Below are 27,481 nucleotides of genomic sequence, written 5' to 3'. Positions count from 1 at the left end.
TACTGCTCGTATTACGCTCTTAAATCAGTAGAGCATAGCCTCTGTTTTTGTGTTAAGATCAGTGTTGGACAGAATACTTTAAAAAATAGTATTGGCTGAATATTGAATACACTGTCCTTCATGTATTCGGTAACATATTCCATTACAATACATGAAGAAGTAACATACTCAGAATACATTTAGAATATAATAATAATACATATTGATAAGGCACAAGGAAAAGCCTTCATCCCTGCTGAAAAAAACTTAGAAATCTATTAAGTTTCTGCTGGTTCCTGGTGGTGTCCGTATTGATATTCTGTGTTTTCCTGATCGGTTGATATGACAGTGTAAAGGATTCTAATAGTTTAACAGGTGTGCTGAGACTGATTCAAGACGCACTGATTTATCAGTCTACTCAGGCTTTAGCAGAGCTCAGTAACACTGAGATTAATAACTGTTCATCACATTGATTTATTAGTCTACTCAGGCTTTAGCAGAGCTCAGTAGCACTGAGATTAATAACTGTTCATCACATTGATTTATCAGTCTGCTCAGGCTTTAGCAGAGCTCAGTAGCACTGAGATTAATAACTGTTCATCACATTGATTTATCAGTCTACTCAGGCTTTAGCAGAGCTCAGTAACTGGTGGGTGGTACCTGTAGCCTGCTAACTAAGCTAGCATTAACTTAGCCCAGCACATTACAGATCCAAACACCACAGGACAGTTTTGATTTTAGCTTTCTGTCACTCCCAACACCCTTCACTCAACTTTGCTCTCTCCGACATGAGTTTTATCATGTATACTTGTACCAGCAGAGCACCACTTAAGATAGTCAGTCAAGCTTGTACTGAGGTACATGGCACTGGAGAGAGAAGCTAGCATTAGCCCAACTAGGAGGCTACAGCCTCGGAACAGGTTTAACTTGACTTTACTTCCTCTGACTTGAGGCATTATCATTTAAACTTGCCGCAGTGAAGCTGTTAGCATGCTGAACTAATGCTAACGGGCTCCTCTCCTAGTTTGCAGCACCGTTTAACATTTAGCAGTTACTGTTAGATTAATGTTTTGACATTTTATTGAATGGTGGACTAAAAATTGTGCACTGCTTTAGTTTCTGTGGCAACCGTGTAAGCCAACTGAGCTTATTTGATTGTTTTCTGTATTGAAATAACGCAGGATGAGGTGGTACATAAATGTAGAACCAACAAGCGAATAGCTATGTCATTAGCTCACGTCACTCAACAGTTCTGTAGTCCTGATCTTCACTAGAAAGATAGCTAATCGGGAACTTTGGCCACTTTAGGCAATTATTTACATTTATATTTATGTAATCGGCAGCTAAAAGTCCATGATCCTGACAGGCCTAGTTGTGACAGGTTCTGCTAAGCCATATGAGGTAAAAGGCCCATCCATAAAGCTTTCAGAGTGCTAAAAATTATAGCATGAAGGGACACGCTGAAGCACTTTTTCAGGATTTGATGGAAAAGTTTTTCTTTTGAGAGCACACATACACAGGCATGCACACACAGACAACTACTTTCAATTAAGAAACTTCTCTTTCATGAGTTGGAGTGTTGCCTAGGTTTCAGCTCAGCCAGTCTTAGTGAGTGACCGGAGTGAAAGCCATTCTAGCCGCATGTGGTTGAGCATCCCACTGTTCCAGCTGCACTGCTCTCTCCTGTCAAAGCCCCCCGAGCACTTCCTTGCTAACAAGCAACACACACCGCCTCAACTCAAGCTCTCTTGTCTGCCTCTAATGTACTGAATGAAAAATGCTGTTTTTACTTCTCATTGCATTGCTGTAGAGATGACTCAGTCGACCTTCTTTTCAGTTTGAAGAGACAACTGTTTGGCAGGGTGCTGCCGATAAAGCTTTGTTGTTCTGAACGCGGAGTTTTCCAATATGGCGCTCTCTCTTTTTTCAGGAGATAGTCCCCGCACTTCAGTCCTGTTTTTAACATGCCCTTGCCAGCTTTGCCTTATGAAATAGAAGTGTGAAGCACCTAAACTGCGCAATTATTCACGTAAACTTTGTTCATAGTTATCTTGTCTGACCAAGCTGCACTATGTAAGCTTCTTCGTCAAAATTGAAAGAAGCGGCTTTACGAAGTCAAGAGGGGAAACATTTCGGGTCAGATTTCACAGGAGTTTTCCGGACTGCATCATACGTCTTTATGTATTAGTCACATGGACAGGCTCAGAAAGAAGGTCCACTTTGGTATTTACGTCTCAAATGCAAAATCATCATTATAGTAATGAAGATACGATTACACTAATTCACTTACATTCTCAGAAGACGTGTCCTTCACCAAGTTTAGACTAAGTTCTCTTTGAATACTCTTTCAACACATTCTCAATCATCAGGTTCATCCTCACGGGGGAGGGGTCCAAAGCACAACTGATGTTACAAAATGTTTGTTCGCATTTTGCTTGCCATTACACGTTTCCACCAGAGAGGTGCCCGAAACTTACACAGCGTAGCTTTAAATTTCCGGTTTAAGATAAGAACTGTGGTGCATTGGCTTTTTTTTGTTGTTGCTAGTCACTTAGTATGCAGAGTAAAGAAGCATCAGCAGTTACGTATAACTGATAGAACAGTGTGCTAGCTTGCTAGATTTGGGATATATGTCCATATATGTCACTAAAAACAAATGGACAGTGTCCTCAGAGGTCTATTCAACCTAAGCTCCGAGGGCGCTGTCCATTTGTTTTTGGTGACATATATGGACGTATATCCCAAATATGGAACTCTGGGGTCTACACCGGTTATAGGAAAAAAGCGAATGGCATTCATGAAAATTGCTGACGTGGAGACATTTGTAGGAAAAATGTACACAGGATAAAAAATGTATTTACCACATAGCACAATAGTGGCAATTTTTGAAAAATAGCTTTGTTTTTTCCTATGGAGAAGACTGCCTTAGAGCCGGAGATCTTTATTTGGGCACTGGCAGATTTTTCAATATGAGTGCGCTTAGAGAAATAGCTAGCTAAGCAAAGCTTGTGTTATATTATTGTGTGTTATATTGTTGTGTTATGTTAGATTTAATATTTTTTGAGACGTCCAAGTGTAACATACATATATATAAATATATATACTTGCTTTGTCTGTCTTAAGCTTCAGGTTTAGAACGAGAAATGTGATGCATTGGGTTTCCTTTGTGCTAGCGGTGTAACTCTTAGCTTGCTAGCTAAGAGTGTCAATTTAAGGCCATTTTTAAAAATATATGCCTGACCCTTTATGATACTATATGTACATATATGGCCATATATCAAACTTTCGTATGAGTAGCCTTAAGCTATTGCTTAAGTGTTTGTTAACAAGTGTAGTTAAAGAAGAAAGTTAGGCAACTGTCATAAAGGCCTTTATGAGGCCTGTGGATTTGAAAGGTCTAACTTGTATGTTAGCGTATGTCCATTCAGTTACATCTAACGAGTCTCATAGAAAAGGAGGTTTTTGGGTGAAAAATGTCGAGAATTCCTGAAAAAATCTGCCAGATGATACAGTGAGCACAGGCAACGGTGTAAAGTAAACACATTAGCCTAAGTTTGGTTTTCTTGTCCAGATCTGGCGTGACAGATGCTTGTGTTTAGGCTTTCTTTCCCTCAATAAGCCGTGGGATGTGGAGAGAGAGAGAGAGAGAGAGAGAGAGGGAGGCAGAGGAAGGCTCCTTCACCTGCAGCACACTTGTGTGTTTGTGTGTGTGTGGGCGATGACAGCTTGCCACCGTAATAAACGTGGCCGTGCTTCGCCTCTTAGCTGTCTATTTTTATTAGCCGGCTGCCATCATTCAATGTGAATTAGAGGAGAGATATGCCATTAAGGAAGTGGAGCGATCAGAGTGGAAAATCGTTGCCTTAATGGGCTGGTTTGTCATCATTTGTTTAGCACTGTTTGTTGTTTAGCTATGACACGGCCTATAGAGCTAGTGTACCACATTTAGTGAGATTAGGCTGAACATTCATAAAGCCATTAAGAGACAAAAGGCTATTTTCCGTGTTGTCTTGTCTGCGCCGAAAGTTCATTTTTCCACTCTGGTGTGAAAGCACTTGTGGCCTTTGGCGGCCCGTGCATGCATAAACACACACTTCCAACGCAGACGTTAAAGACCACTCTTCACTTACGGTCATTAAAGTCCCAGAGGACACAGAGTAAAATGTTAAAAATGTTTGTTTGATACAAAACTTGAATGTTAGTAAAGCTTCAATGAAAAATATGAGATACAAATATGATAAAACATATAAAACTGCCGATCACCTATCTGAGAGCTGTGTGGGCATGGCTAATATTACTAGCCTCATACAAAATTAACATCATAATCTAGCTTTTACGGTAAAAGTCACGGAACAACAGATGTGCAGACGGACAGATGGACACATGAACAAATGGATTGGCGAAACAACCATGAACGAAGGGACGGACGAATGAACAATGTTCATGCATGGCTAAGCGAATGAACGGCTGACAGGGAGCTACAGACAGGTGGTCTACCTAGCTCGGTTTTGGTTATGCTAGGTTAGCTTTAACTCGCTAAGTCTCTCTGACTCTGAAACTGTTTTGTGGTGGGGGGTCAAGAGACGTCAGCCTTGTGATTAGTAAGAGGAATACTTACAGAAGTGTTACCCAAGATTAGGACCACGCAGTTTACATCGAGAGGAGGAAAATATGGTGAAATATAGTGGTCATTTGTTGGTCATTGGAACATTATTCAAAGGGTTTACTTAGTACAATGTTCACTCTTCGCCTGCAAGAACAAGATTAACCCCTTAAAATCCCTGAAATAAAACTGAAAGTTGCTGGAATATTCACTTCAGCAACCAAAAGGAAATCTGTTACATTTTCAAATAAAAGCTGTATCGGCCAAATGTGTCCACAACATCAAAATATACATGTTCGTCTAGAAAACATGTTGTAAATACTTGACCACTCACATCCAAACAGCAGAAGCAGAAAGCAACCAATTCCATTATTCTCATTACAGTATTTGAGTATCTTTTTCCTTGTAACAGCGTTTTTTCAGTAGATTTAAATCACAGTACTTCTTACTTTTACTTGAGTTCATTTATAATGAAGTACTTTTACTTTTGTACTGATTTTTAGTGACTTTTACACAGTAAAACAATGCATTTTAGCTTGGAAACCAATTAGAAGAAAGCTGGTGACATTGAAAAGATTCAGTTCTGAAAGCTAATCAGAGCACAGCAGCGTCCGCTTCCAACAATGCTACACTGCAGCTGTGATACTGTGTCCAGTACAGTGGCGTCTTGCTGCCCAGCCGAGTAAAAAATGAACCCTTCAGCATGTCGTTATTATATGTTATGTCGTAATTATGAAAGAAGCATCCCATGATTACGAGAAATTATCTCGTTATTACAAGATAGTATGACGTAAAAACAACAAATTATGTTGTAATTATGAGAAGGAACATCTCGTAATTACGAGACAATTTCTCATTATTATATGATGTCAAAGATAGATAGCTAGTTTATCTGATGGGCTGAATGGCTGTTGCTAATTCTATTATTAATCAAGTAATCTACTCATTATTATTTTTTTAAATACACTTAATTAAGCAGTAACAAGCTATGCATAGTATTTTAGGAATTCCAAACTACTTTGTCAGAGCCAAACCTCAAAGACTTAATATAACAATGTTATGTTCTGCCATATGCATGTAATTGCATATGCATATAGCAGACTATCAGTCTCAGGACTCAAAATTTTGTCATTTTTGTCTCCTGTAATGCTTTATTTGTGTTTAGTAGAACAGAAATATGTTCAAACTCTGATTGTGGACAGACAAAAGTAACAACTTAATTACTCTTACTTTAATTAATTTCCTTTATTACTTGTACTGAAGCAAATGATCACTACAGTAACAGTACTCTTAAGCCAGACTGTTCAGTACTCTTTCCACCTCTGCAGACTTTCACTCTCTCAGAATAGCAGGAGGTGATTACTGCTGGTTCCATTCACTGTCACCGTGCAGCGTGGCCTTCACTGACTTTAAATATGCAGATGTGCTGTTGTTTCCAGCAGATGTGACAGGCGTGACCTTTCCTCTCCTTTTTCCGTGCACCTACATTTCATTCCTTAAAGATACTGGGATTGTGGGACAGTTTTATCGGAGAGTTTCACATGCAATGCTGCTCGTTGCCGGTGCAATCCCCAAGCAAGAGGCCTACGTTCTGTCAGGAGAGTCTGGAGAGGTGTAAAGTTTGGACAGCTAGATGTTCCAGCTCTAGTTCTATCTCAAGCGGTTCAGCTTCTTTCAACTGTCACGATACCAAAAGTGTGGCTGCTGCAGTTTAACCTCTCTGTCTCACCAAAATGAGAGAAAAATGCATTACTGGGAGGATCTTTTGATGGCATGTTCTACTGCAATATTTTATAAGATACACACAAGCTACTGACCCATCCATGCTCGGCCCATAATAGTGTTCTGTTGTAGCAGCTGGTGTGAGGCTGGATGAGCTTTGCAGGTCTTATTCAGTCTAATAAATGGGGTTGGGTATTTGTTTGGAATGAAAAAGATGTGTTTCATCAAAGTGTTTATCATTATCACTAATTTGATCATTCTCAACACTGCAGTAACACTGACGTGGTGTTGGTGTGTTAGTGTGTGTTGCACTTGTACCAGTGATCAGACACAGCAGTGCTGCTGGAGTTTTTAAACACTGTGTCCACTCACTGTCCACTCTATTAGACACACCTACCTTGTTTATCCACCTTGTAGATGTAAAGTCAGAAATGATAGCTTGTCTGTTGTGGCGGGCTGTTGGCGGGATATTTTTGGGTGGTGGACTATTCTCAGTCCAGCAGTGACACTGAGGTGTTTAAAAACTCCAGCAGCACTGCTGTGTCTGATCCACTCGTGCCAGCACAACACACACTAACACACCACCACCACGTCAGGATCACCACAGTACTGAGAATGATCCACCACCCAAATCATGTCGGCTCTGTGGTGGTCCCTATGGGGGTCCTGACCATTGAAGAACAGGGTGAAAGGGGGCTAACAAGGTATATGGATAAACAGATGGACAACATTCTGTAATTTTAGAACTGCAAAGTGCACCTATATGGTAAGTCGAGCTGATAAAATGGATGAATTGTGTAGAAACAAGGTAGCTATACCTAAAAAAGTGCTCAGTGAGTGTAGAGTCATCCAGTGGAGGAAAAAATACCTCTGGCTTTGAATGGCAGCTGCTACTAGTTTAAAGGATTTATTGCTCTTCTATAACTAACTTACTTTTACAAAATACCTCCAGAGCTTGGAGCTCTGTGACTGTGCGACATAGTTGTACATGCTGTCTCTTTTCTCTCTCTGTGCGTCAAGGAACCAGTCAGACTGAGATGTCGTCTGTGTTTTTTTTTCTCTTTTCTCTTTTTTTCTCTTTTTTTTCTCTTTTTTTTTTCATCTTCTTCTGTTTTTGAAAAATTCTAAAAATCCATTATGATGTCATTTTTGTCCATGTATTAAAAATAGGCACCAATTTTTTATTATTTTTTGCATTACTCAGTATTACCAAGCTGTTTGCCGGTGCATGACTCCTCTTCAGCACGCACGTCACACAGGCATGTGGCCGCTAGATTCAGTCGGGAGCAAAAGTCTGAGAGCTTTAGTGAAACTGCTTCTGTTTTGCATTCTTTTGTAAACATACATGGACATTATCTAAGCTGCTTATCCTTCTGGGTCGCAGGGATGCCGGAGCCTATCCCAGTGGTCATTGGGTGGACATTCTTTTGTAATTAGCGTATTATTAGCTTAACAAACTGAGTGAACAGTAGAATCTTTGAAATTTAAACATGAAGTTTAGAATTGCAGTGTTATCCCCTTTTGTTTTAATGTCTGTGTGCACTTGAGCTGGTACAGAGTAACAGAAGCCTCAGATGAGTAGATTAAATCCACCTGAGAGTCGTCTGAACAGTGTGTTTCAGTAGAAGGAATAAGACAAAAAAAAAAAGGACTCAAAAAAATCAGACCTTTAACTACAAAGGCATTTACATGGTCTTTGACACAAATTAGCTTAAATTTAAAAAGTGACCTAGAAATAGTGCAGGATCATGAATACTTTATCTTCATTTGATTTGATTGGCTGCCCTGTATCATGCCTCATTTGATTGGTAGCTTTTTTTTGTTTTATTTTTTTTCAATATTATAAAAGGTTCTGTTGTTTATTTCCAGGATTAAGACTCAGACTTTTTGACCCCACTGGACTTTTTGACCATTTTTCAGTTCACAAATTCAAGATGAACAGTTACTTCTAATTAAAAAAAACTGCAGAAATTGCTTTATCTGTAATGGGTGCATGCAAAGAGGTGTGGACATTTAGCACAACACCTGTTGTCCAAAAATAGCTAGCCGCTGCGTTCAGCTACACTGAGAAGTTTTGTCCATTTTTATGGATTACTTTGAGTCATACTGTGTCCTAAACCAGTTTCTCTCTGCCAACACACCTGATCCAACTAATCGGCTTAATAACAGCCCATTATTGAATTAAAGTGGGTGTGTTAAAGCAAGGAAAGCTCTAAGGCCTTGTTCAGACTGACATCCCAAATCCAATTTTTGGCATATCCAGATTGTATCCAGGTTGATTTTTGATAGTCTGGACAGCAAAAAAACACATGAAATTTTTGCAAATTGTATCCAGACTACATCTGAAAGTGGTTTGAAATGCGATTCCAATCAGATTTTTACAGATGCATCCCAGTCTGGACGCTCAAACTGGATTCCAGAGTGTCTTTTGCGTCACTCACAATGCAACAAACAGTGACAATGTCAACTCCAGAGTGACAGAAGTGCTGGGATTCAAGAAGAGCACCAATAGATTCATGCTTATGCCAGAGTATTCTGAAGAGTTTGAGGGTGAGATCATGCACTTCCATCTTTCTTGCATGGTTTGAGAGACATTTTGAGGATATATTTAGATAAAAGATTTGGGTGACTGTTTACTTCTATTGCATGTTAGCGCCATTAGCCTTATAGCTCCAGCGCTGAACTCAAGATACAAAATTCGGACACCAAACATGTCTTGGCTGTTCGGCTTCATCTGGGGAAAGTGGAAAAATGTGTAAATTTGGATTTTGTGCCAAACCATTCTTTTAAGTGCGAAACTGTTTGGCATTATCAATTTAAAAGTGTCGCACTGTCATAGGCACCATTTATAGATTAAGATTCATGATGAACAACATGGTGGCGGTCACAAAAAGACTGTTCTTCCATGTGGGCTGGTTTGTTGGAGCAGAAACATTGCTTCCAGCCCACGCTGCTTTACTGACAGTATGCGTGTGGCTATGTGGGCTTTGTCACCCAGACAGATGACCACTTGGTGCTGTCTTGTGGATTGTGTTTATAAGTGTGCGTGTGCGCACATTTATTGGACACCTAGAGTGAGAATTGTTTTGGCTCAGCTCTTCTGGCTCGGGGGGTTGTTTGTGTAGTGAAACCTTGGACGAGGAGTTTCATGTCCGATTCTCATCAGATTAGTCCACAGTGTGTGGGCAACCTAATGAACTCCTAATTTACTGACTTCCCTTTGTCTCCCTGTGCCGCATCTCAAGCTTTAAAACCCAAAGCTTGAACGCTGCTGTGAATTTGATTAACTTTGCTAGCGTCTCCATCCTGGAATCTTCACATTTAAGTGGCCAAATCTTTTCATTTACATTTTTTTCCACTTATAATGTTTGTGTGGTATTTTGTACTAAAAACAGTCGTAATTCACTTTTACATGACCACTCTATATTCCTAAGAATATAAAAAGACTTATATATGTAAATGAGCTCTGTTCTGATTGGCTGTCCTGTATCGTGCCTGATTCTATAAACAGTCCGGGCTGAAACACTCCTTATAACTTCAGTGTGAATGGGCGGGGCTAAACTGCTGTAATTGGTGAATATATGTCAACATGTTGTTTTTTGTGACATCACAAAAACAATGAATTCAAATCAGGCTGTTTTCACAGCTTATTATTTTCCACAGATGAACTGTTTGGATTGGGGAATGATGTTTTAAATATCTGGAGGAGGATATGTTTTAAAACTTTATGTGCAAAAGTTTGGGCAGCCCTTGTCAAGTAACATGTTTTGTCAATTTTCTTAGTAAAAAAAAAAGTTAACATATAATCTAGAACACACTTCTGCACATTTTAATGCACAGTTACTGTTCATGTAATGAATCGAACATATTGGAACACAATAAAACACAAAATGTGGCATGTGCAAAAGTTATGGCACATTTTCCAATATGTTATATATTATATAATAATATCACCAAAAATGGAGACTATGCACTAAAATTTCAGTATAATACCTTATTTAAGTTTGTTCCCTGTAGAAGGTTTGTCTGTATATGTCTGTACTACAGTAAATGTCCATGATACAGGCCTTTTATCACTTTTATAGAAGTTGCTACCTCTGAATATGAAGCTAAAAGCAGAACTGAACACTTCTAGTTCTAGCTTAATTACATGACTAATTACATGACGTGTTAATAAGCCTGCACCAATAATTACAGAATAATCAGGAGTGCCTTAGACAGAGTGAGTTTGAGCACATTCTCTGAGAGCAAATGTAGTGTTCTACGTAGCATAGTGTTTACCACAGCACTGCTATTTATTTTCTAATTAGCCTTTGTTTATCAGAGAGCTGAGAGCCTAACTCCCACTATGGAAAGATGAGTTATATAAGGAAAGCACATGCAATATAAGCAGTAAAGTGTGTACAGCATTCTGTGCAATATTGTATTAAGTGGAAGAAAAACCATGATTGAGATCACGCAGGGCTTTGAGAAAGAGGATGCAATGTGTAATATGCAGGCTGTAGTGCAGGCATGTAATCAAGTAGAGTGTGTGAATATGAACAGCGGTGGTCTAGTGGTTCAGTTGGGTAAGAAGGGAAATTAGGTAAGGGTGGCACTGATTTCATCCATCCATCCATCCATCCATCCATCCAGTCACCCATCCACCCACAGTACTGAGCAAAAGTCAGAGACTACCCTTATATAATTTCCAGTTAAAACAGCCATCAAGTACCAGTCATTCATTTTTCAGCATCAAAAAAGCAAAAACGCATATAAAGCAGAACTTTACAATATTTTCAGTATTTAGTGTGTTAAAGCAATAAGCCATGAGAGGCCATGCATTACTGTGATTTTACCACAGGGAAGGGTGTTCTTAGGCATGACACAAAGCAGATTTATCCACATCCATACTCGAAAAGTAGTGGACTATTTGGCTGTAGAAGGTAGAATTTCAAAACTTACGTAGCTAGCATACTATTTAGGGAGTACGGAGCCGTTTGAGATTCAGCCTGGGTTTGATGAGACTTCTGACCAAAACGTGGACATTTGAAGTGCATAAGCCATTCAAGAGACATTCTTTAGTGTTTTATATTGCAGTTGTACAGTGAGTCATACTGTAAGACCTTTAATTCAAACCTGTGATATTAATTATGGAGCTGTTTAGCCCGTTAGCTAGCTGAACAGCCATAGTTCTAGTTAAACAGCCATAATCTAGTTAAAATAAGTTGTCAGTCCCTCAATTTAAACAAAAAATGGGTTCTTACTTAGTCAGTGTGGACAATATTAGAGTCAAAGATCAATCACTAACAGCACAAGGATTTTTTGTGGCGCAGTAATGCAAAGTTCAGTTGTTGTAAGGCAGTCATAGGTGTGTGTATATCGTGTATTTTACATCGGCTTCAAATGCGGCTCAGTCAATCAGATTTTAGGACTGGAACTGGATCTGTTTTATAATCACCCTTCACCATTATTACAGCTTCCATTCTTTTCAAGAGCCTTACTTTCAGTTTTTCAAAGAAATATGCAGGGATATGTTTTCAGGTCTTTAAAGTTTAGTTTTAGATGTTGGTTGCATTTTCTGCTTTTTACAATCAGAGAAATTCCAAATACATTCAGTTATGTTGAGGTCTGGACTCTGGGATGGTCAGTCCATTGTTCTGTTTTTTTCAATAATGGCTTCTTGGCGGCCACACATCCTTTCAGACCCACAGTGTTGAGTTCTGTTTATCTGATGGGGACAGTTATGGTGGTCTAACAGATCTGACACTATTGTTAGGGGTCTCATTTTCTCTGTATTTTTTAATAAGCTGGAAACTTCTGTTTTTCCACTTTTTTTTCTTTTGACTTCCTTCTTCCTTATGTAAGTGGATTATCTAATCTATTCAAAAATATACTTTAAAATATACCATTAAAATATACTTAATGGCTGTTTTGGCTGGAAATAAACAAATGTCTCTGGTCTCTGACTTTTGCACAGTACTGTAGCTTGTGGTAAAATCTCCCAAGGATGCTTTGTTTTCTTTCTGTATGAGGAGCAGGAGGAGACAACAGAAGGAAAAGTAGTTCATATCCTACACAAAATTTGCTGCAATTATTTTTCCTCCCTTTTTAAGCTTAAAAACACATTTCATTTAATTTCAGCAGTCTTAGCATAAAGGCCTTTATGCTGTGTATTTCCCCTGCAACTATTGGTATATCCTCTAAAGATTATGTCAGAACAATAGACATTCTACTGTAAACGCATACAAGTAGCTGTTTGATCAGTCATTGGTTAGCTCTGAAATATGAAAGATAGAAAATAAAAAAGGAAAAAATAGACCACAGTGTCAATATTTTTATGTGTGAATCAGTTCTTAAAATATAATGGAAGGATCGGATGCGTTGGTACTTCAGACGAAGGCCTAAAAGAAGGAATAGATGGACAATGATTAGATTTGGTGTACTGGGAATTGGCACTCGAGATTTTGTAATAAAATAAATTGCAAGAGTTGCAAGAGATACAGCTTGAGATGGTGAGGATGCTAGATATTTCACCACTGTTCAGAGCCACTCATGGTTCCTTTACTTTGCATAAGCTAAATCAGAATTGAGCTTCATTTCATTCTGCTGGGGCTGCTGGACTAATGCTTTTACTCACTCTCTCTTAAAGCAATTTATGAGAACAGAATCTGAGTGTGGCCTTTTTATGTATTCATACTGACTGAGATCTGTTTCTCATGGTAAATGATTCATGGTAAACACAAAATGCAGTGCAAAAATGTGGACGACGTATGCCAGGCTTGGCCCATTAGTTCAAAAGGTCGCACAGAAGCACTTATGAGTGAATATAGTGCTAAAATGAAGAAGTGGACGATTCCAGTTATTTTGTCCATTTTTGCCAGGCAAGTGTGGGTAAATAATGGAGTAGTGCGCTCTGCGTTGTTTTCCGCTGGAATTCAGGGCAGTATTGGGTGAAGGAGGCTCTAATTAAGCAGGCGTAATTGTCGCCAATCTCCTGCGCTCTTGAGCTTAGAGGAGTGGGGCCGTGGCTATAATTAGGCCTGGCAGGCAGGAGCAGCATCCTCACCATTCTCTCTCTCTCTTTCTCTCTCTTTCTCTCTCTCTCTGACCAATACGAGAAGGTACACCTCACCAGGTCATGCTTGTATCTTTAACCATGTCTTTGAAAAAGAAGGAACGAGGCAGCTATAGAGGGAGGGGAGGAAAGAGAGATTATATTGCCTTATTGTTGTTGAAAAGAAGCTGTGATTTCCACTTTAACACTTATCTCTTTGCTCTCTGGTATCTGACTATTGTATTTTGTTCTCCCTTCTTTTTCCAATTCCTTTCTTATTTCCTCCGTTCCTCTCCATTCCCCACTACCTGTGCCCCTCCAAACCCCCCTCCCCCTTCCTCCCTCCCCAATATCCAATCTCTCTTACCATGACTACCTCTCTGCCCTCAATTCATTCTCTAGTTTGGAAGAACGGAGGTGATTGACAACACACTAAATCCAGACTTTGTCAGAAAGTTCATCCTCGACTACTTCTTTGAGGAGAAGCAGAACCTTCGGTTTGACTTGTGAGTTATCCTCTGACAGTCCTTTTGTACAGAATCAAGTTTTTTGGATGTGTAGACTCTCTTGCACCAACTTTCTCAGCTCAGAAACTACTGCCATGCAGCACTACTCTTACTTAGACTTCATCTTGAAAATAGTAGCCATCAGGGATGTATATGGGTACTTGGTTGAGATGTCAGTACGTTAATACTGAAATCGCTATTCCATATTCGTTTTGTTCCCTACAGAGAAAATGTACAGGCTAACAATTCAGTGAAACTCTAAGTTTATGCTTAACAGGACTGTAAAATGTGACAGGTTTGCTCATATTTGCAAACATGAACATTATACTACACACCACAAAATAAGAGTGCCTTAACATGCTTGCATTGCCAAGGATGCATTGTCCAGGACACGACTGAGAAGGAAAAGAGACATTGCAGCCACCTTTGGTGCCATTTTTGCTAAGTAAAATAACTACCCTAGATGATGTTAGCTAGGTGCATAAACAGTAAAAAATACACACCGATGAGCCACAACATTATGACCACTCACAGATTAAGTGAATAACACTGATGATCTTGTAACACCAGCGCATGCCAAGGTCTAGGATATTAGATAGTAGGCAAGCACTTAGTTTATGTAGTTAACAGGATGGATGCGGGAGATGGCCATCGTTATGGCCGGACGACTGGGTTGGAGCATCTCAGGAATGACTAGGCTTGTTTGATGCTCCCGGTCAGCAGTGGTGAGTACCTACCAACCATGGGACAAACCATGAACCGGCGACAGGGCAAAGCTTTACCAATGCGCAAGGGCAATGAAGGCTAACCTGTCTGGTTCAAACCAACAGAAGTACTACTGTGGCACAAATCACATCAAGTTTTAATGATGGTTATGGGAGGAATGTGCATCTCCTGCTGTGTATGGGGCTGCGTATCCACAGAAAGGTCAGAGTGTCCGCGCCAACCTCTGTCCACTGTCTAAGATGCCTACAATGGGTATGCAAGTGTTGGAACTGGAGCTTGGAGCGACTGATCACAATCACGTGGATGGCCAAGTGTGTGTGTGCCATTTACCTGGGGAAGTTATGGCACCAGGATGCACTATGGGAAGAAGATAAGTGGGTGGAGGGACTGTGACCTTCCGCTGGGAAACCCTGGGTCCAGGCATTCATGTGGACATCAATTTGACATGTGCCACTTGCCTAGAAAATGTACACCCCTTCATGGCGATGGTATTCCATCCGTAGCCTTTTAGCGGGATAATGCGCCCTGCCTCACTGCACTAACTTGTTCGGGAATGGTTTGAGGAACATGACGAAGAGTCCCAGGTGTTGCCCTGACCTCTAAATTCCCCAGATCTCAATCTGAACAAGTGGGATGTCCTGGAACGACAAACCAATCTGCAGTGGCCTCACAACTTAAAGGATGTGCTGCTAATGTCTTGGTGCCAGATACCAGGGCAACAAGAGGTCTTGTGGAGTCCAGGCTTCACTGAGTGTTTTGGTGGCACATGGTGGCCCAACAGCACATTAGGCAGGTGGTCATAATGTTTTGGCTCATCTGGCTTAGGTATTTTTTCTCTGAAAACTGGATATTTTCAGATGTATTCCTCTGCAAGCTTCAAAGCATTTGTGCTATTAATTTTTTTAGCCATGTAACACCTGTGCTACCACCTAAAAAAGTAAGCCCACAGCCTTTAGCCATAGTCTTTTTTTCCTCTTCCTTATGGTTAACCAAATGTTCATTCATTAACTCTTATGGATACGTGTAATTAGTCCAAATGCACATCCTTACCTGCCATTTGTTTGTACGTTTCCTCTTTGCTCATTGAAAAAACCAGTGTGAGTTGCTTTGTTGAGTCTGAATACTGAATACAGAAGGTGCTTTTATATCAATGCCTTCTTCGTTTACTTTGAATTTCTCTTCTTTGAAAAAAGGCACTGAGTTTATAGCATTTCACTGGTACTGAATGGCTTGGTGACCTCCTCACTAAGCTTACAAGAGCTGGACATGATAAGAAAATGCCAGCCTTTTGTGGCTTTAGGGGTTAATCAGTGTTAAGATGATTTTCCATTTCTACTTCTCCATAGAAACACCAAGCCCACTCAAAGCCTTCAAATCTCACCAAAGGCTCCATTTTATAGTACTCTTTCATATACAGATAACAGCATATTTTTCATCACCCTTACACAGACATCTTTGTGCTGGAAGATGAAGTGCAACAGGTCATGCTTAGTTCAAACTATCCATTAACCCACAAATGTAACTTATTCTTTCAAAAAGGTAGAAGTTTTAAGCTGTATCTGTTTCTCTGAGTTTAGCTGAGATTGGCAAATTGGTTTAGACTGCTTTTTGCTTTCCACAACTGGAATTACTTTATTACTTTAACTATTGCTATTGCTTATGATACTGTTATGTATCACTTCTATTACAATATTAGCACAAATGTAAGCATCATTTCCAAAAAATGTGGGACAGTATTTGAAATACAAACTATTACAGAAAGCAGGGAATCCACTTTGACCTACATTTAAGAGACAAGATATTTAATGTTTTACCTTTTTTAAATATTTTTTCATGTTTTATCTCATCAACACACTCATTGTGAAACTGATTCCTGCAGCATGTACCAAAAAAGCTTGGACATGCACAGTTTAAGACTTGAAACATTGTGAAATGTTAAAAACGTCTTAAACAATTCATGCACTTACACTTGCGTATAAAAGGAGCATCCAGGAATGGGCAATGATGAGTTGAGGCTCACCACTTTGCAAAAAATGCATCAGCAAATAATCCAACAATTTAAGTACGACATTCCTCAATGAGCATTTGTAAGAATTTTCAGTCTTCCACTCTCTACAATGCATGATATATATCAAAAGATTCAGGGAATTCAGAGGAATCTCCAGGCCAAAAACCACAACTGAATGTCCGTGACCTTCAATTCCCTTAGACAGCACTGCTTAATAATTGGCATGCTTCTCAGATGGGTATCAGCATGGTTTGACAAACTGTTGTCAATAAACACCATTTGGCGATGCGTCCCCAAATACGACTTAAGACTGTCTTATGCTTAGCGGAAGCCACTTGTCAACAACGTCGAGAAATGCTTTTGACTTGTGAAATGGACTGATACACAGTGAAAACGTCTACTGTGGTCTGACGAGTCAACCTTTCAGATTGTTTAAAGAAATAATGGACGTTGTGTTCTCTGGGTCAAAGAAGAAAAGAACTAGATTGTTACCAGCATAAAGTTCAAAAGCCAGGGTCTGTTATGGTAGGGGGGTGTATTCATGCCCATGGCATGAGTAACCCCAGCATCTGTGAAGGAACCAATAACCCATTAAATGGCAAGTTTTATTACACACTTCTATAACCTAAAACAGCTCAGCTAGTTTGCATTGAAGTCCATGTAGTTACTGAATAATAAGTCTTGGAATGTAAATAAGCCTGGGATTTTAAGGGGTTAGTGCTAAAAGATATATAGACACATTTTGGAGCAAAAATGTGCTGCCTTCAAAACTGTGTCTTCTTCAGGGGCACCCATGCTTATTTCATCATGATAACTCTGATCCACATTCTGCATGTGTTACAACAGCATGGTGTGTAATCAGAGAGTGTGCTAATCAGCACTCCAGACCTGTCTCTCATTGGAAATAGATGGCGCGTTCATTTAAGGCCCTTATATAGCAGATGAATAGCAAAAAACTTGAATCAATTGTCTTCAGTCTTAAGTGCCCAAATGATTAAGTGTTAAATAAAGGTGATACAACCCAGTGGTAAACACGCTCCTGTCCCAACTTTTTTGGAACATGTTGCAGGGATAAAATTTGGAATGACAACACATGTTTTTGAGAATTTACTATTTATTATTAGCCTTTCACACATTGTCCCAACATTTTTGGAATTGAGTTGGTATTACTATTACTTTAACACAAAGATTGGTTTGAATGCAATGATTAAACATTTTCTATCTTTATTTGGTTGTATATTCTGAGACTGAATCCAAAAACTGATCTAACAATGCGCTTGTGTTTTATATTTCAGATACGATGTTGACTCTAAAAGTCCAGACCTCTCAAAACACGTGAGTACTGTCCACAGGCGTCGACAAAGGCCTTTTACATGCAAATCAGTTTCAGTACTGAGTATCCAAATATATTGTTGAATGTAATGGGATGGGTTGGATATAATGTTCCTCGAAAATACAGTTTGTATTACATTCAATACAGGAGATTGCTGTAGATATCTGACTTCATTTCACTTTCAGCCCTAAATATTTATGATTTGAATGTCTCGCTTCCTGATCTGTCCTCATGTAATAAACATGTATACAGTATATTATCAACGCTTTTTGAATCCACACTGTATCTAGGCCACTCTATTAGCTTCATCCTTATTTTAGCACTTTGTTTGGTACGTCTGCTTAATAACCAGTGACATTTGATCAAAGAGACCAAAGTGGACACAAAAAGCACAGACCATTCATAATTTCCAATAAGATCATCATAGATTCTTGTAGCATTAGCATATATTTGGATACTTGCTGATTTGCTCGTCGTTTTGCTGTCAAAATTGGTGGTTGTCATCTAGTCTTCACCAGTAGGATAGCCCATACTCTTCCATCCTGATTTTACCATCCTTGGTTTGTACAGTAATGGAGTCCTTGGGCTTTTTTATGGCCACCATTTTGTTTGTGTCTTATCCTTTCTGTTACATGCTGTGCTCTGTTGTTAACATGGCTGCCTGCCCTCGCTCCTGGAAGCCCTCAGAATGCAACGTACGTCTAAAGCCTTTCAATCTATTACCGTAGATAGCAAAGAGAGCCGTAGGGAGGGGGGGACATGACAATCTTGTTGCTCTAAATCTCAACCACCCCCTCCCCCACTCCCCACCACCCTCCTCTCTCTCTCCACCTGCTTCTCCAGGATTTCCTCGGGCAGATGTTCTGCACCCTGGGTGAGATTGTGGGGTCACCAGCGAGTCGGCTGGAGAAGCCTCTTGGGTGAGTGAGACATTGCCTAATTAACTGATCCAAGTGTGAGCTGTTGAAGGGGAATTCCACCAACAGAATTCAGAATTACTGCATTAAGAAGTCATTCAGAGTAGTTTGCTGTGAAGTGCTCCATTTTAGAGAAACTGGGTCAGAATTGCTCACAGTGGTGGTGATAGGAACCAGACATCCGAAGATTTTAATGCCCTTTAAAAGCTACTATACAGAAAGGTATTGCATGTAATGTTGTATCTGATGCCTGAGAAAGAGTTCTGAGATAAGGTTTTGGCCTAAAATGTATTTTTTAAAAAACAAATGCATAGTGGAGTGGTACAGGGTGTTCTGGCGCAAAACCGTACCCAAAGAAAATTTGGGTTGTTTTTTTGTTTTACTACTATTTTACCATTGGCTACTGGTGAGTTGTAGACATCCCGACCCCTGGTTCCTATCACCAATGTTTAGCCCCTAGGTTGAGAACATGCTAAACATGCTCTGCAACAGTTTCTAAGATTTTCAAACACAACATTATTTTCTGTTCCAACAACAAGACACAGTAGAAGTGCATTGTAAACTTAGATTAGGTGACTTTAAATAAAAACAGCATGCAAACTTAATGCCTTGAAAAAATTAAGTCAAGTTACTTAACAGGTTCAAGCTTAAATAACTCTTTTGGGTTAAACAGCTGTATCATTTTATAAAGATACAGTTGAGCTGGCAGTGCTCTTTTTTACAAGTTCTGCTCACTCTTGAACATGTTAGATTAACTATAATCAGCCTAGTTTGGTTAATCCCTCACTTAAATACCCCGCATAACGTTGCTTTACACTACAAAACTGTTCAAACTCATTGCCTTAACCTCAACACAAAACACCATCATAGTGAGAACAACAAAAACATGTAAAATGCATCCAAACTCAGAATATGCTGTGCATTTCATCTATAGCTTTTATATATTTTATAAGCTAAATAGTCATTCAGTAAAACTCTTCTTGCCTAAAACCAAACAGGAAGCAGTATTTTAAATATAGAAGATCGTTTAGTAAATTTGCCTTTAAAATAGAAATTTCATGCACTCGTGCATTTTCTCCCATGCACACACTCTCTCTCTCTCTCTTTCTATTCTTTCACACTCTCTCTCTCATGCTCTCTCTATCATGCCTCTCTCTCTCTCTCTCTCTCTCTCTCTCTGTCTGAGTTAGCTTAGTGGGTGAATGCACCCTAGACTGAAACCATAGATGATGAAAATGATGTGTAATCGAGTCGGGTTGAAACGTGTGGCAGGTTAACGTTATAAGGTTCGGGGCTGGTGACTCCCCTGATCTAAGCATGAAGTACCTAAACTTTGTGAATAATTGCTTTGCCTGGATCAGGCTTCAGGTTTAGTACCATGATGCACTGCCCTTCATTTTTGTTGATAGTTGCGTATCCTTTAGCTTACCAAAATTAAAGCAAATTAACTTTAGTGGTTTTGAAATAATAAAGTAGCTCTACAGTCATAAATTAAAGTACGCAAAATCTGGTGCATAATATAATAATAATAATAATAAATTGTTAAATATTTTTGTGTTTTATTGTTATGCCCTGAGAAACTACCAAAAAACAGCATAGCAGCGCTTCTAAACCTCTATACTCATTAAGCTTATGCAAATTATAAACAATACAATTATGCAAATGTAAAACGCCCCCTTGACTTCTCATTTACTTTAAGTCTTTATCCTCTAAACTTGCCTCGGTGCAGCGTCAGTGAGCCAGAATTGCTGGTGGTTTAGCCTTCTCGCTCTGGTACTAATGAGAATATAAAGTAGCTTAAGCTAACAGCTCCACACACAAAAACACAGGTTTACCTGCTCAGGTTTGAGTTTCTATTCCCTAAACTTGCACCAGTGAGGCTTCAGTGAGTGAATGAACCTGTTGTGAGTAAAGCTGTTTAGGCCTTCTCGCTAAGCTAATGCTAGCTTCTAATGCTAACACCTAGTGGCACAGCTGCTGGACCTCGGCTCACGTTCGACCCTGGTGGTGTTGCCGTAGGATATGAGGCTCATGCTTGTATTGCCCTTAATGAGAGTCAGCTTATGCTGGTTTGGCATCAGCAGCACAGGCCCATGCTGCTTTCTGCAGCTCTTGTTGGCACTTGCCACAGAAAACGAAGATGCTATGTAGCGCAGCAGCTTTAACAAGCCCTCGTCCACTTGGCCTGGCCATTTTCCTGTGAGTGAATCCGTCAAGTTTACAGCCAGGAAAATCAATTACTCACAAATTTGATGTATGTTATGTTCAAGTTTTGCATTGCGAAGTTTGGATGGCTAGCTGATTAGCTCAATGAGGCTAACCTAGTCGAGGGCGAATGCTTTACATTTGAAAAATCTACTCCCCTCCTCCCTTTCTGCTACTTGTGTAAAGTAGACGTGATGCACAGTCGTAAAGGAGGGCAAGTCAACAACGGCAGATTAAATACAGTAATGAAACTGGTTTTGTTGGTAGTTGGTGGACTTACAGTGCAAGAATGCCTCCAATGGACAACGTCTGCATTTCTAGTCCAGACATGTTGCCCACAGAATCATTAACATCTCGTAAATGAAATGATTTTGTCCCTCTCTTCCTTCTATCCTTATTATTGTAACAGATAGAGCAGATCTGGACTGATAAAACCTGATAAGGAAGCTTGATATTTCCGCCTGATAATAACACTCATTAGGGAAGCACCATGTTGTGTGAGATCACCACATTGCCTTATCTACAACCTCTCAATCATATAACCTGGTATCTGGCATAAAAGTCTTTAATAGAACCCTTTGGGTGTTTTTTGTTTTCATTTGTAAGGATTTTTTAGGGATTGCCTTAGGAAATGTACCATACTTGCCAAATATAGTCAGTTTGCCAAAGGATAACAGAATCAGAGAAGGAAATTACCTGAGGCTTTCAGGATGCTTAATGGTGTCTGAAACATGAACTGAAGACAACAATAAATCTGTCATGTTATTATTTTCATTGGTGGAACAGCATATTCACTTGTTGACCACTTTCATAGTAAAAACTGAAGCATAAATTTGCTTGACCTTTGCACTCACACAGCTCATATGAAGGCATTTAGTTGCTACAGCTAAGCGCACACAGGGGAGTTGTAAGTGTTCACTGCTTATTTGATTATTTTTATTGTGGACGGTTTAGTGGGTCAGTAGCTGCATACATATCACATATTTATCATAAGTTAAATCCTTAGGGGATTCATTTAAACAGTGGCAAAGAGTGACTATTAGAGTTAAGCCTTCAGTTTGGGCCATAAATGTCAAAACCACTGTAAAAAAACACTTCTACAATAACACTACTTTCTGTTAGCTCCCCTATGGGAATTTAGTAGTAATGTTAGCACTAACATGGACATGCTCATGTATTCTTTTTGGCTCCCACCAATTTAGGCCTTCTATGAAAGCCCTGGATGTTTCCTTCTGAATTTAAAGCAGCAAGTTTAAAATGTTTCAAGCCCTTTTCACAGTAGCTATAAAATGAAATCTTTTTTACAATAACACTAGATTTCTTTATGTTTGACTTACAAGACTGGATGGAATTTGGATTTTCATCTTTGTCTGTGAGCAAGAAAGTCAATATTTATAAAAATAGTTTTTTATTATGTTTAAATGCCATTTTTATTGTGACAGTTATACATAATTATTTGATATGAAGAAATCTGCAACTGTGCTGTTTGTTTTAACTCAGCACAGTTGTCTTTGTGGAGAGGTATGAATTGCTTTCAGAGCAAGAGGTTCTCACCTCTCTGCTTTTACCTCTCATTGCTCACTAGCAGCTCAACACAGAGTTACAAAATTTTGCACACAGAGAACCAACAGCCTACTTAATCTGAAAAGAGTTACAGAAAAAAATATTTCATTCAATTATACAAATAAAAAATACTCACTACAAGCTATCCAAGACAACTGACATTCCCCTGGTGGAATGGCCACTAGGGGGCCTGCCAAAAGAGGTTAAATTTAAAGTTAGCAACTGTCAAAAGTGAAGTGCTAAACTTAGGGTCTAAAACTCAATTTAAAACTCAATTCTGGATTTTTTCTCTGATGTGATTTCACACAGCTCACTTCGGAAAAGCGAAAACAAAGCAAAAATGAACTTTTTCAAGTTTTAAGAAAGTGGCCAAAGGCTAGTATAATTCTGCAGCATTCAAATGGACAGGGTTTTCTACAGACGCCATGAGGTAGTTATAATCTTCTGTACTGTTATCTTGAGATAACGAGTTAATTATCTTGTTATTTTAAGATAGCAAAAGTTGTTATCTTGAGACATGAGTTAATCATCTTGTGATCTCAAGATAACAAAGTTGTTGTCTTGAAATAACAAGTTAATTATCTTCTGAAATCACAAGATAATTGACTCATTATCTCAAGATAACAATTCAGAAAATTATAGCAACATGGCCTCTCTGGACTTCTGGACCTTTCAGTTGCTGACAGAATATCTTCACAGTCATGCTAGAACTATTTATGACAGATTTCCCAAGATGCTGTTTCTTTGGGTTAGCAGGTGTGACGAAGCTCTGTGGAAGTATATGTGTGCTTGTATGTGGGTAAAGCGTTTGCCACTGATTAATGCATGAAGCTAACAGTTTCCTCTGGAGAGTCACACACAGAGTCCTGAAAACAGGCTAAATTGCCTTCCTCAGGCTAGCTGCACATCGGAGGGATTTGAAAGGATAACAGAGGCTGCATCAAGTGCTAGCTGAGTTTTCCTTACCCAGGGGTCTTCAAAAGCACAAATGGCTGGATTTTTGTGTCGCTTTCTCTTTTCTGCGGGATGTGTCTTCGTGAATGCATGAAAGAGTCAAATGTGTAGAGTTCTTCTGGGAAAATGTGCAAATTTAAAAATAAAGGCTAAAAGTGTTCTTTGGATCAAAGCCACTGGTTCTTTAAAGGAATACTCCAATGATTTAGAACAGTGGTCAGCAACCCTCCTCCTGGAGATCGACTTTCCTAGAGAATATATTTCTAATGCTGTGTTCAAATGGTGTCATGAACTGGGAAATACCAGTTTTCCCACTTGCAGATCACAAAGTCGTACTACAACCTAGATGATACACAAGTTTACAAGTGATGTATTATGCGACTTTTCACCTTTTACACGAGTGAAAGACACTAAATTTGCAGTGAATGTGAAAAAATATATACCTGATTAGATCTCTATGCTTTTTACTCAGCAACGAAAAAGCATTGTTTTCTCCAGGTGTATCTATGAAAAAGCACCCGAACACAATGAAGTCTTTTTGACTTGTTAACCATTTAAGCACCCAAACATGGCATTTTCTGCGTCTATTGTGCTGCCCAACCTCTCACCTAACACTAACGCTTCAGATCCAGGCAATTGGGAAACTCTAAAGATGTCAGTTAGCTGGAGCAGATGTGGCAGATCAGGGTTGGAACTTGGCAGGAAGGTAGATCTCCAGTTGGTAGATGTTTTCAAATAATAAAGACCCTTGTTATTTTTACGCCATTAGCGTCTGAACACTGTGATCTCATTGTGGTGATCGATTCATCATCCAGTCGTGACACAGCGCGTTCTTCACTTGCCCTTTGCAAATATAGCTTCTGCATTCGGATGTTGATCGGATCTTATTTCTCAGTGCAATATTCAGGCAGGGCCTGTGCAGACTTAGTCTTGTGGAGCCAGACGTGATCTCATTATGAGAACGTCTGGGCACAGCCAGGAGAAATTTTCAAACAAATTTATTAGGGTGGAAACAAACTGAGTGTGAAATTTCAAAAATTATGCATGCCACTGCACAGGGGCAGCTTTTGCACTAGGCAAAGGTAGGCAGCACCTAGGACCCCCATCAGCCAAAGCCCCCAGGACAATACTTGTGTTGATGTTCAATAATCTATTCCAAATATATATACATTTATAAAATGGCTGTTATTTGTGATTGTAGTGAATATTTTCAGTCATTTCAATGCAAAAAATAGTGAGGAGTTTTTACACCACCAAGGCTAACTCTGTTTTTTTCTTTCAGAATAGAGTGTTGCACAGGCTCAGCAGACTGTATGTAAAGCTAGTATTAATGTTGGTATAGACAGCCCCAGTTTTGGCGTATATATATTAAAAAAGTAATCCATTCCCCAGAATCACGTAATCCACCCCGGTACTGCTCTCCAGATTCATGTAGCATAACATAGCTGGTATAATACAAAGTGCTGGTATGCTACATATAATGCCTCATGGTGAGACTGCCAATAAACATCAAGTACAAGTTGATTTTTTCACTCTACTCTTACAAATTTAATGCAACAAAACTTTTAAAAATAATCTATCATGTCTGATAACAGTTCACTGCCTCTACACAAACTTGCTGCTTGAGGTTGTTACATTTACTAGGAGAAATCAATACCAAAAAGATGGTGATAATGGTGATAAGTGATAATGGCAACGTTCCACTCCGATATTTTGTCCAAATCCAAATGCTCATGGAAGTTTTCCCCACTACCCAGGTCATCTCCTGAGGTGCAGTAGTGCAAGCTGCAATGCAGGTTAAGGTAGTTCATCAGGTAATATGAACACTAGAGAACAAAGGGCCTTGTGAAGTACAAAATGCTTCAAAGCTGTTTAGTTTAGGGGCGTAATGTTGCATGTAAAGCCAGCAATGATTTAAAATGCGTCAGGATTCGGAAGCTGAGGCCTGCTGTGCCTGCTGTCGATGCCTTTTTTCTAGATTATACTTTAGCCTATTATTTAGAACTGAGTAAATGCAAAAAAACACAATAAATAACAGTGGGTCTTACCTTTAGGCATTAAACTACTTCATTCTCCATTTGGACTCCAACCAAACATGCATTACTGCTGGTGGTTTTCTCACTGCAAAGTGATGCCAAAAAAAAGCAACTTGAGTGCTAGTAACAACAAATATTGTGGAAAAAATGAATTATCTATCTGTTTCACAAAATTAACATTTGAACAACTTTTACAAGCTGCTTTTGTTTTTTCCACAGTTAAAATGACAACTAATTTAATACTTTTTAGAAACAGTCATTTTAATCTCAGTGCTAAAATATTTAATTTGCGCTATAGCTTAATTATACAACTGCGTTACAACTTAATTGTACAGCTGCAGCTTTTGTAGCACCAGTGCTAAATGCTCAAAAAGTTTATGTACAGCCTGGGGAAAGTGATGTTAGCTGAGGTAACAGACCAAAAGCGTTGGTAACAGATCAGTAGCAGTGGTCAGATGAAACACACTCAATGTTTCTGTGGTCCCAGTATGGCTTTCATTTAATATAGAAAACTCATTCTTAAGTAACAGCAGTATATTAGAAGTTCGGCCATTTAAGAGGTTACAATGCTGAAATATTTCTTTAAAAAAACCGCCTTTGTGTTTCTTTAAAATGGTTAGAAAATGGTTAGAAAAAGAAGCTAAATATTTTTCTTCTATGGCTTCGCTCCACAGAACCCTTTTGACACTGTTGTTTTTAAGAGTGAAGAGGTGCTGGACAGTACTGGACAGCCTGTTCTTCAAAAAGATGAGCTGGCGGGGTGAATGATTTTTGGAACAATAAGTTTTGCTGGCCTTCACACTTTGGCAATGATAAAACTGAAAAAAACTTAAAAAAGCCTGTTAGATATCAGTACGTTTTTGGCAGCGTTTAGTGGTGGCATCATTTGCTAATGCTACTTTGCTAGTCTTGCTAGTAGTCAAGGAGGATGAGAAGAATTCCAGTTTCAATCAGTGTGAACGGATATCACTCCCCGCAGCGATCATTTCCCTAGAACTGATATACAACCAAGGAAAAGGCCAAAGGACAAATAAATCCAGGTTTGGGTTCTATCAGGATGAGGGGACGAAAATGTCAGCAGCAGGAATTGAACGCGCAGGGCAGAAGTGGTGAATCCAGAAGAGGCTTTAAACGTTCTCTTCACACCTCGCAAAAGGCCTCCGCTCACCAGGGCACTCTCAGCGCATATGGCTGCCTCTCGAGGGACGGAGCCCAGAGTCTGCACGCAATCTGTTTTCATCTCTTTAATAAGCTTTTCTAAACCATAAGCATTTAGGGAGCCACTTTCAGAGCATCCAGCCTTCTGCACAGGCCTCGACTGCTCACTCTGCTCTTCTTCTGCTGCTGCTCTCTCTCTCATTCTCTCTCTCTTTCTCTCCCTCTCTCTCTCTCTCTCTCTCTCTCTCTCTCTCTCTGTGCTGTTCTCTTTCTGATTCTGTCTCTCACATTCTCTCTCTCCCTCTCTTTCTCTCCCTCCCTCTCTCTGCTGTTCTCGTTCTGATTCTCTCTCTCTCTCTTTCTCTCTCTCTCTCTGCTGTTCTCGTTCTGATTCTCTCTCTCTCTCTCTCTTTCTCTCTCTCTCTGTGCTGTTCTCTTTCTGATTCTGTCTCTCACATTCTCTCTCTCTTTCTCTCTCTCTCTCTCTGTGCTGTTCTCTTTCTGATTGTCTCACATTCTCTTTTCTCTGTCTCTCTCTCTGTTGTTCTCTTTCTGTTTCTATCTCTCTCTCATTCTTTCTCTTATTTTTCTCTCTCTTATTCTCTCTCATTCTTCCTCTCTATCTCTCTCTCACTCTCTCATTCCACTTCTCTCCATTTCTCTCATTTTTTCTCTCTCTCATTCTTTCTCCCACTCTCATTCTTTCGCTCTATCTCTCTCTCACTCTCTCATTCC

At 39.5% G+C, this 27,481-nt stretch overlaps 1 protein-coding gene across 1 annotated transcript in view; it reads left to right on the top strand.

The window, feature by feature from the left end:
- cpne5b (copine Vb) overlaps positions 1-27,481 on the top strand; it is a 225,150-nt gene that overhangs the window by 56,995 nt on the left and 140,674 nt on the right. The window contains exons 4-6 of the mRNA XM_036559924.1: positions 13,743-13,846; positions 17,876-17,915; positions 18,757-18,833. Coding sequence (XP_036415817.1) covers positions 13,743-13,846; positions 17,876-17,915; positions 18,757-18,833 — 221 coding nt within the window. The remainder of the gene's footprint in view (positions 1-13,742; positions 13,847-17,875; positions 17,916-18,756; positions 18,834-27,481) is intronic.

This window comes from Colossoma macropomum, unplaced genomic scaffold, assembly GCF_904425465.1.
Source record: "Colossoma macropomum unplaced genomic scaffold, Colossoma_macropomum, whole genome shotgun sequence".
Classification (NCBI taxonomy): Eukaryota; Metazoa; Chordata; class Actinopteri; order Characiformes; family Serrasalmidae; genus Colossoma; species Colossoma macropomum.
This window is presented reverse-complemented; position numbering and strand designations above follow the sequence as displayed.